General features: G+C 50.8%; 1 protein-coding gene across 1 annotated transcript in view; it reads left to right on the plus strand.

Annotated features, from left to right (window-relative positions):
• The window catches only part of PLXNA4 (plexin A4), a 457,741-nt gene that overhangs the window by 62,812 nt on the left and 383,920 nt on the right, over positions 1-11,009 (plus strand). Inside the window, exon 2 of the mRNA XM_017532531.2 lies at positions 2,661-3,934. Within this exon, the coding sequence (XP_017388020.1) occupies positions 2,747-3,934 (1,188 nt within the window). The 5' untranslated portion in view covers positions 2,661-2,746. The remainder of the gene's footprint in view (positions 1-2,660; positions 3,935-11,009) is intronic.

Below are 11,009 nucleotides of genomic sequence, written 5' to 3' on the forward strand. Positions count from 1 at the left end.
ATTCCTCTATGCTTCCAGCCCCTCTTTCTACCAGTCAAGAAGTAGTTGCTGAGCCTCTTCTATATGTCTGGCTATGAATGTGTTGATGAGCAAGACAGATCCAGTCCTGCCATCGTGGAAACCTCAGCTCCAAACTCTCCTTCTGCAGGCTAAGCCTAAATGGAAAGGGAGAGGCTCCTCTCTGGGGCCTTTGTTCTTTTCCTTTACAATTTCATGTCTGTCTTCAACATTGTGCATTTCAGTCTCAACTTCCCAGTGACATCCTGGCAAGGCTGTGGGCTCTATGTTTTCATCCTTGTATTCTACCTGATTCATTCATGAACTGTGTTCTCCAGATGTATTCTTCCTGTACACACCCTGGTGTGATATGCCCATGCTTCTGCTGTGTGGACCCCTCCCCTAGAAGGCCTTTCCCTTTGTGCCCTGCCTGTCTTCAAGTTCACGGCTCAGTCCAAATTCCATGCCCTCCCCAAGGCCACCTGCAGCCTGCTTCTTGGTCTCTCTTACCCCGAGTTAGAAGTCTTCTTTCCTCCTAGGAACTTCCAAAGCACTTATTGTATGCCATGTGACTTTTCATCACACGCATCAATTCAGGTTCTGTTGGTATCAGCCTGATTTGACTATGTGTTCTTTGTGGATCTGATCCTTGGGTCCCACAGCGTCTTGCATATTTTTTGTATGTATTCTGAGCAAACCTTTGCCATATGCGTGAATGAATGAAGGCCCTTGGCTGGCAGCACTGCTATTAGCTGTGGTATGCTCCACTAGCTGGTCTTCCTCCTCTGATATTGACTGGAGAAGACCTGTGCTTTTCATTAGGATGCTGGCTGACAATGCAAAGTCTTTATTTGGCTTTCTTCCTTCTTCTCTTGGTTTCTATCTAACCTGTGGCATGCTCCCTGCTGGGGAATTTTCTATTGCTTAGTGGCCTACCTCTTCTCATTCCCCATTCTCGAAGTATTTGGAGGTGAATGAGAAAAATTCCACAGAGCTGAGATGCCCCCACATAGGATGTTGGCAACTCCTTCCCTGAATTCTCCCAAACTGGAAGGAACACAAAGCTGTGTTTCTGGAAACACACGCAGAAAGCATCTTGAATAGAAGGAGACCCTCAGGATGGGGGGCGATCTTCTCCTCAGGGAGTTTATTTATTTGTTTGTTTGCTTGGCCACTTCTTAAAGCATTTCTTCTCTCCCTTTAATGAAAACCTCTCAGAGGAGGCCCTGCTAGGGGAGGAAGCCAAGATCCGCCTTCTTAAAATGGCATTAGGGCTCAGGGCTGGGCAGCGAACCTAGAGTGGTTGTTGCCACTGCATTGGGTTTTAAATTCGGCCCTTTTATCCAGCAGAGGAGGCACAGAGGAAAGGTTTCTCCTGCACTAGTAGATACAGACACAGAGAACCAGAGGCAGTGGCCATAATGGATAGTGCCCAAGAAGGAATCAACCTTAACTCTTCTGCTGCACGGGAAGGGATCACAGTACAGCCCCATCTGTGCGAGGCTGGGGTGAACCGAGATGGTTTAGCAGTTAAAATTGTGAATCTGCACATTCACACTACTCAGATTTGAAGCTACATCTACCACTTTTAGCGTGCAACTTACACAGCTTCCCTAAGTGCGCTTTCCTTAGCTGTAAAATGTGGATACAATAGGACGTACTTCGGAGGTCTGCCGGTCAGGGTCACAGCAGGTAATAGACAGCACACACAGATTTGGTCCTTTGAGAAAAGGTTGATAAAGGGGCTATTCATAAAAGTGTGGCTCTTAGGCTGTGCACGATGGCTTATGCCTGTAGTCCTAGCAATTTGGGAGGCCAAGGCGGGCAGATCACTAGGTCAAGAGATCAAGACCATCCTGGCCAACGTGGTGAAACCCCATCTCTACCAAAAAAAAAAAAAAATTAGCTGGGCATGGTCGTGTGCACCTGTAGTTCCAGCTACTTGGAAGGCTGATACAGGAGGATCGCTTGAACCTGGGTGGCAGAGGTTTCAGTGAGCCAAGATCATGCCACTGCATTTTGGCCTGGAGACATAGTAAGACTCTGTCTCAAAAAAACAAAAGAAAACAAAGTGTGGCTCTTTAAGGGGCAGTGCAGTGCAGGGGGATAGTAACCGTGAGGTCCCTATTACCACCTCTACAGTCGGATGCGGTCCAGCAGGAGGTGGTTCACAGAGCCTGAAGACAGAGAAACTGTGTGGAGAGACCTCCTGTGGGGAACACCAGACAAAGCTTGCAGCCCGTACATGCAGCCCTGCCTCCTGCCTTCCCTCCCTCCCTCCCTCCCTCTCCTCCTCCAGTCAGCCTTTTGCGGATGCTGCCTGCTGGTGGCACCTGACCTGGCTGACAGTGCTGGACAGTGTCTGACACAAATTCAGGCACTCAGTGGATAATGGCTGTTGATCATGATCATCATCACTGCTATTATTATGGTGTCATTATCATCACCACCATTATCATTACTGATGTGTCCTCCTGGGGCTGCTGCCACCCGGCTCTGTGTCACATGCTCGTGGTGGGGGCTGACTCAGCCAGTGTCCGGCACCCCCCAGTGCAGCTCTGCTCAGTGTGTGCGGAATGTTTTGAAAGTCCAGGCAGACAAGCTGTGGGGTGAAATGAAGCCGCTGGCATTGCTATCCAGCTCACAGTCTTCCCTCTCTCCAGCAGGGGAGTCTGCACTGCTGAGTCCTGGCCCTCCGAGGGGACGACCGTGTCTAAGTGCTGCTCTGCTGCCGGGACCCACCTCTGCCATGAGAGCCATGCCCTGGAACTGGACCTGCCTGCTCTCCCACCTCCTCATGGTGGGCGTGGGCTCCTCCACTCTGCTCACCCGGCAGCCAGCCCCGCTGTCCCAGAAACAGCGGTCATTTGTCACGTTTCGAGGGGAGCCCGCCGAGGGTTTCAATCACTTGGTGGTGGACGAGAGGACGGGACACATTTACTTGGGGGCTGTCAATCGGATTTACAAGCTCTCCAGTGACCTGAAGGTCCTGGTGACGCATGAGACAGGGCCGGACGAGGACAACCCCAAGTGTTACCCACCCCGCATCGTCCAGACCTGCAACGAGCCCCTGACCACCACCAACAATGTCAACAAGATGCTCCTCATAGACTACAAGGAGAACAGGCTGATTGCCTGTGGGAGTCTGTACCAAGGCATCTGTAAGCTGCTGAGGCTAGAGGACCTCTTCAAGCTGGGGGAGCCTTACCATAAGAAGGAGCACTATCTGTCGGGTGTCAATGAGAGTGGCTCGGTCTTCGGAGTAATCGTCTCCTACAGCAACCTGGATGACAAGCTGTTCATTGCCACAGCAGTAGATGGGAAGCCTGAGTATTTTCCCACCATCTCCAGCCGGAAACTGACCAAGAACTCCGAGGCAGATGGCATGTTCGCGTATGTCTTCCATGATGAGTTCGTGGCCTCGATGATTAAGATCCCTTCGGACACCTTCACCATCATCCCTGACTTTGATATCTACTATGTCTATGGTTTTAGCAGTGGTAACTTTGTCTACTTTTTGACCCTCCAACCTGAGATGGTGTCTCCCCCAGGCTCCACCACCAAGGAGCAGGTGTATACATCCAAACTCGTGAGGCTTTGCAAAGAGGACACGGCCTTCAACTCCTACGTAGAGGTGCCCATTGGCTGTGAGCACAGTGGCGTGGAGTACCGCCTGCTGCAGGCTGCCTACCTGTCCAAAGCAGGGGCCATGCTCGGCAGGACCCTTGGCGTTCGTCCAGATGATGACCTGCTTTTCACCGTCTTCTCCAAGGGCCAGAAGCGGAAAATGAAATCCCTGGACGAGTCGGCCCTGTGCATCTTCATCTTGAAGCAGATCAATGACCGCATTAAGGGGCGGCTGCAGTCCTGCTACCGGGGTGAGGGCACGCTGGACCTGGCCTGGCTCAAGGTGAAGGACATCCCCTGCAGCAGCGCGGTGAGTCCAGGGAGGGCTGTGGGCTGGGATGGTGGGAGTGTAGGATGAGAACCCCAGCCTTGTAGCCCACATGGGGTGTGTATCAACCTCCTTCCCCTTTCATAGATGAGGCGAGTATATCCCATCTCACCTCTGAGTCTCATTGAACCCAGAGTCCAAAACATTCTGCAACTATGACATTGAGTGTGTAAGAGTCAGAGTGGGCGCTGAAACATAAATTCCCATCAGAGTACTTTTCTCTGCGCCATATTGGCTCACTGGTTACGAGCGGGAGTGCTGGGAATAGGTAAGAACTGTGTCAAATGGATGTCATAGGGACCAGGCATGGCTGGAGTCTAGATCACAGTGTGCTGCAGTGCACAACGTGCACATGCCCTTTGCACTCACTGAGCCTCCAAATAACTTTCCTGGGAGCTTAAATAAAACCATAGGGTGGGGGAGAGGCGAATGTGAGGAGCCTCCTACATTTGGGATAGATGTGGAATTTCAGGAGAGGTGTGTTTGTAGCTCTTTGCATGTCTTTAGGAAATGCTAAAATGAGAGCACAGTCAGATAAGAGTGTAGTGAACACATAGAGAAAGCAAATCTAACTTAGAAAAGGGATGGGAAGGGACAGATGATGTTTATTGAGCATGTTATGTGTGCACAGCGCCTTGAAAGAGACATGCGACAAGGTCAGGGAGCAGCGTGGACGATGAGAGAGCGAGCTGCGGGACACTGGAGGGAGAGCAGAAGAAGGGCTGGCTTAGGGGCCTTTGCATGGCTTGTGGGTATGGCCTTGCTGGGTGACCCCAGGTGAAACAGGGGACACAGCTTCCTGCCTGTCACAGCCTAGCTCTCCTGTGCCCCACCATGAAAAGCATCTGCCTTCTTTTGTCTTGATTCTATTCCTCTTCACAATGGTCCTGTTTTTTCACAATTATTCTTTGGGTGACTTGGAAGGCTCAGCTCTCAGCATCTTCTGTGTTCTTGTCCTTTTCCGTTTGTAACTGCATTTTAAAGATTATGAACCTAGTTTCAGAACATCAATTCTGTAATTTTAATTTGGCGAGAAGAAGAAAATGTATTCATCAGACAGAAGTACGCATCCATATGATGTGATTCTTGACTCCTTAAACTTGAGTGGAGTTCCATATGAGGAAATGTATTTTGGTTGATTTAAAAAGTAAGTTTCTCTTCATAAAGTATAACTACATGCCAGGCAGATCTTGGAGGGGACTGGCACCCTCCCCAGCCAGAGCGTGGAGAGGACATCACTCCCATCTTTGGGATTTGGGTGGGAGGTAGGGAAGAACTAGAAGAAAGTTGGTGCCCTGGCATTTAGGCTCAGGCTGTTTCCCATTGTCAAGTCTTCCAGACACTGGGCTGGCTGAAACTAAAAGACATCATCTCTTCTCAGAGGTCTTAAAAAGCTAGGAGTCCCCTGATGTCACAAAGGAAATAGGAGAGGTGCTTTGGACCAAGCAGGGCATCAAAAAGTTGACAAATTGGAGACAGACCAGAGAATGGAGGGGACTCCACTGTATCTACTGAGCCCTCCTAGCAGGTGTCTAAACCTTTGGGAATGCCTCCTGGAGCCCTTTGCTTGGGGCCGTAGCTGAGCCACTTAAGAGAGTCCATGAGACAGGGCTATGAACTTGCAGGGGCATGGACTGCTCCCAGGTGAAGGCAGCTAATGATGGAGGCTGTGCTGGACATATGTCTATTACACACTCAAACACAAGTCCATGGGTGAGATGTATCGGAATGTTGGTGTTGAGAAGGCCCTTCGAGAGCCTTGGCCTAACATTTCATTTTGCATCTGAGCACTTGGAGACTCAGCAAGGTAAATGAATTGCCCAAGGTCACACTAGGAGTGAGTGGCAGAGCCAGCACTTGAAAAGAATCCCCCTTGCCTACAGGACACCCATACATGCATACACGTGATAAATTCCCCGCGAGCATGCACACAGATGCAGGCCTATGTCAGAAGATGGCAAGTTTATGCTGTGCGCATACTAAACGACAACTAGTTCTTTTGAGATCAGAGGGGTTGGCAATCTCTGACACTTTCCTGTAGAAAACTTGCTTCAAACCCTGCCTTTTTGGGTGATGCTTTTGGGAGCAAAATCAGCTGCAGGGATCCGTCCGGGTGCCCGTGGGCAAGTGTTCATGCTGCCCTTGTTTCCTGCCACAATACAAAAAGCCAAGTTCATCATGGAAGTCTGCAGAGCTGCAGGTGCTAACACCGTGTGGTAGCCTTGGAGAGAACAGAGGGAGAACTGCTTTGCAAGACAGGCTAAAGCCAGGACGGGCAGTAATGGAGCCCAGATAACAAGCTTTTGATTTTTCTTTTGCCTTTAATTAGCCCTTTCAAGTTACAGGCAAGTTCAGGGCCGAGAGTGGAAAGGAGGCCAGAAACTCTGCACAGGGCTGGGGCTGTCTCCCCAGCCAGTCTGAAAAAGGCCAGGCTGGCTTTTAATGCACAGTGTCAGTTTCCTTTGATTTAGCAGATACCCGAGTTCCTTTGCTCCAGCCCTCCTGTGACCATTCGTTTGGACTCGGCTCAGACCACACGTGTGTCATGTGACATCAGCCAGGCCAGGCTCTGTGCTGCCCTGATGGTACCATTTGCAAACCTTGCTATTCCTTAACCCATTCACAAGGCTGTTGGGTTGGTTTCCTCGTTCCCTTCCTGACTAGAGGTGGAGGATGAACAAGATAAAGTCTGGAGTTCTCTCTTGTCACAGAGCTCTCTTCCCTTGAGCCCTGTGAAGTGGGAACCCAGTCCCAGACGACCTCTGTCCTGTGGTGTTTCTGCTGTAGGAAGATGGCAGAGGGAAGGGCAAGGCCCAGGTGGTTGGCTTTTAGGACTTGTGTTTTGTAGGGTAAGGGGTCCCCTGTGTGTTTTATCATAGTTATTACTCTAAAAGCTTGAAGGGATGTGACTAGCAATGGATGTCAACTGGGCTCCACGTTGTAGCATCTCTCCAAGTTGGAATGCCTCCTATGATGCTCTTCAGGCTTTTCTAGCCCTTTCTACCTCCTGAGACTCGCATTCTTCCCTGTGAACTCACGCCTCCAGAAATCAGAGCTGGGATCTGCATACCTCCCAGGCCACCTGCCTACTTCACAAGGTCCCAGCACCTGCTTGGGCTGTGTTCATCTGGGGGACGGAAAGGAACGGGAAGAAGAATGCTTACTCTAAGGCCCCCGTTACCAGGGAGCATCCACAGAGCACTGGGCAGGCCGGAGCCTGAGGACCAGGCAGAGGGAGAAGCCTTGGGCTGTGGGGGTGGAACTTGCTGACCTGCAGCCCCCAGAGAGCTCAGTGGTGCCCCAACTCCCGGTGAATCGGGGAAGGCTGGCTGTGCTCCGGTCAGAGATGAGGGCTGGTCAGCCAGGAGTGGCCTCCTCATGGGAATGTATTGCTCTGGACATAAACAGTCCTGTTGGAAATGCATATCCCTGAGTTGGCACTGGGTGTGGAGGTGGGGGAAGCAGCTGGGGCTTTCTGGTATCTATGGGGGTGGGAGCAGCAGCTTCCGCCTTCGCCCTCTGAGCTGTGCTTTCTCCCCATCCTGGCCTTTCTCCAGCCTGGGTGGGGAGAGGTCTCCCAGAGCAAGTGGGTTAGTATCTGAAAGTAATTCTAAGGATCTCATGTGGACATGGGTATGAGAGGGGACCTAGAGGGTCTGTCAGGGCCCCAGTTTGTCTTGGGACCCAGGGGACTAGAGGTCAAGCTGAGACTGATTTGCTAATGAGCACTCACGTGGGGAATGGCAGTGATTTCATGTCTCTGTTTCTGAGGCTTATCCCTGGTGTATCTCTATTCCCAGCCCCCTTTGAAGGCTGCCCCCGGGGCTTCCTGAGACCTCCTGTCTGCAGAGCATGTAACAGAAAGTAAAGCTGAGGAACCCACACCTGTGGCTTCTGTCATGTGCCAGAGCCTTATGCAGGGAAGGTAACAGCTCTCTGTCCTTCTCTGGGGGACCTGATCCTCTTGACTTGGAGTGGGCAGCTAGCTGGAGAAGATGCTGGGTTTGACCAGGCACCTGGCATCCTGGAATCTCCCAGGCATAGGGTTATCTATACCTTCTGTCACTTCTTCAGCCTTGTGGGGCAACCTCACCCAACACTAATGAACTAGTGCCTACAAATAAACGAATGAATGGCAAAAAACATGTATGAAGCCCTAGGAAAGGGCTTGGCAATGTACTCCCTCCTGGTGGATACCAAGCATCATGGAATGGCATCTGTCTCCAGGAGCCACACAGTGGAGGAGAGAGATGCACACCAGCAGTCATTATGGCCCAGGTGATGGGAGTTACCATCATTCATTCCACTTCAATCTTCCCTGACTCTGTAACCGATTGAGCCATGGGTGTGGGAGTCAGGTAGTCTCGGCCGTAGTACCAATTAGGCTGTATGGAGAAAGGCAGCATGCTGGAGGTGCAGAAATCAGCTTCTCAATGTCCCTGTCAAGGCTTGACCTGAGTGTCCTTCAACTAGAAAATTTGGATCCTTGGAGCAGAAACAATTATCCAGAATCATTGACTCACACCTGTCAAACCCCATTGGTGGGAGCAGAGGGCAGAGGCCTCCTGGCTGTCTGGAAATAACACCCTAGAGTTTGCATGGTACCTGATGGCTAATGAGGGCTTTATCACACCTGTTCTTCTCACGACAATACTGCTATAGGATCATGGAAGGACAGGCATCCTCTGCATTTGAGGGAACAGAGAAACGGAAAACTCAAGTACTTCAGTTGAGGTCTTGTAATGAGTAGACTGAAAGCTGCTCTGTATCCTAATTCTCAGCCTGGTCCTCTTCCCGTGGTGCTTCACAAGGGTGTGCTGGCGGCGTCCGGGGTGGACAGTTCATGGTGCGGGGACTGGCTGATACTGTAGGCTATTTGTGATCCGAGGTCCTAGAGTGCTGAGCGCTGGTGGAAGTTCCTGGCCACAGTGAGACTAGAATGCCTCTCACATTTCCAGAAGCCTCTTGTTGAGAACCATTGCTAGACCCAGCTCCCACCTGACTCTGGAGTTTACCCCCAAGCCCTGTGCAGTCCCACAAGGGCCACACAGGCACAGGAAACGGAGCTCTTCCTTTTTAACCTGCAGCTCCCCTTCCTGCTCTGCTGTGTGCACGACTGGGTGGTGACAGGGGTCCCCTTCCCACGTGCTGTTCCTTTGACTCACTGGTTTCCTGGGCATGGCAGTCCTGAGCAGGAGACAGGGTCAACCCCTTGGACTCAAGCTGGCCTCATGTCCTAGTCTGCATGGTCACTCAGTTTGGTCTGGCGCCTGAGATCCTGAAACTCCATGAAAGTGAGCATCCGGAATGGCCAGGCAGGCTCCGACGCCTGGCTTCTGCAGGGCTTATTGGCGTGTTTTCTTTTCCCTGTCAGCAGGAAGCACAGCTCAGACTCGATGGAGTTGTATCCTGTTGTTTACGGTGTTAGACAAGGCTTGCTGTTTCTGCTCAGCCCTCGTCCTCTCTTGGACCAGGAACTCCTCCTCTTCCCTGCTCCGTCCCACCTCTCTCACCTCCATGACACTTGCCACACACTGCGGCCCATGCCACACTCACGTCCCAATAAAGGCACACATCGAAACATCTCACACGTTGGTCTGAGCGCCCACCTGTCACGGCCCATGACCCTGTACTCCAGACTTCTTATTTAGCACTGGGTGCCTGACATGTCACAGCCCCAATCTTTGTAGAATCAAGTCTTCCCACTCTCTCTTGGAGATCGCTTCTGTCTCAGGTATGTAGGTGACAGGCCCACCCACCTCCCTCTTTTCAGCCAGCAGGGTTTGCAGGGAAAGTCCCATCCCAGCCTAGTCGATGCCCTGGGCGATGTATTGGGTCTGGCGGGAGCAAAGTTGAGGTTGGCTTCCTAGGCTGGATGTAATCTCCCAGGGTGCCCACCCTGGAGGCCACTGGGTTAGAGTAGGGAGTGAGGTGGGACCCAGGAGTCACACAGACTGAATTTTAACACAGACGGCTGCCAGGAGAGCTCAGCACAGAGTTAGAGTTGAGGATGTGGGGCCTCACAATACTGAGATGCGGACCACACCTCCTGAGCCCGAGCGCAGCGGCGTGCACACCCATAGTGCACCCACATGCACACACCCATTCTCTGTTCTCACTCACAATCCTGGTTCATGGTCCTCTCTTAGCCTTTCTCTGTCTCCCTCTTTCTGTGACTTGTGCTTCCTCACCCCACACACTCTGCTCAGCAGCAAGTATGAGGAGATTTCTGTCTGTCTCTCTCTCTCTCTCTCTCTCTCTCTCTCTCTCACACACACACACACACACACACACACACACACACACACACGCGCGCCTCATGTGGTATGAGATAACCCTGCCCAAATGGGAAGCCGGACCTCTTGTTCAATGAGCACATAGATATTGAAAGCGTTCCTTATCAAGGGAAAAATTGGATTTAAAAATTAATTTTTACTCATTTAATTAGTCAGCAAATATTTATTGTGCTGATATTATGGGCCAGACAATAAATTCAGCCCTACTTAACCTCCACATCTGGATTTCTGGGCTTTCTCTTCAATTCTTGTTGTCCTCACAGGGTGGCATCTTGGCCGGGTTACTGGTCTGAGAGTCAGGATCTTTTGGGTCTCAACCAGTCCCAGCCTGTGAGAGGTCACTGGGCAAGAAGTTTCCCTTTTGCATTGAATCATACATTTTATCTTCAAGAAGGAGGTGATGAAAAAGTATCCCTTTAATAAAGAGTGCGGAGGTTCATAAGGAAAGAGAAATATACAGACGTTAATAATGATAGACACGCAGCCCCTTATACTCATAGGGCACTTGCACACGTTCATAGCATCATTCTGTGTCTCCTCCTTTGCGTGTAGTAACCGCCCAAGGGGACAGAAAGGGGCATAATAATATTGTGGTGATTTCATGCTTAGATTTTTTTTCTCTCCACCAATATCTGCTTTGGAGAGATTTGGGCTATGCTTAACGCAGGTGTGACGTTTGTTATCTCAGGCCCTAGAATGTGCTCCAATTGCCTTTCTTCCTTTTTTTTTTTTTTTTTTTTTTTTTTTTTTTTTTTTTTTTT

Source organism: Cebus imitator, unplaced genomic scaffold, assembly GCF_001604975.1.
Source record: "Cebus imitator isolate Cc_AM_T3 unplaced genomic scaffold, Cebus_imitator-1.0 Scaffold77, whole genome shotgun sequence".
Lineage (NCBI taxonomy): Eukaryota > Metazoa > Chordata > Mammalia > Primates > Cebidae > Cebus > Cebus imitator.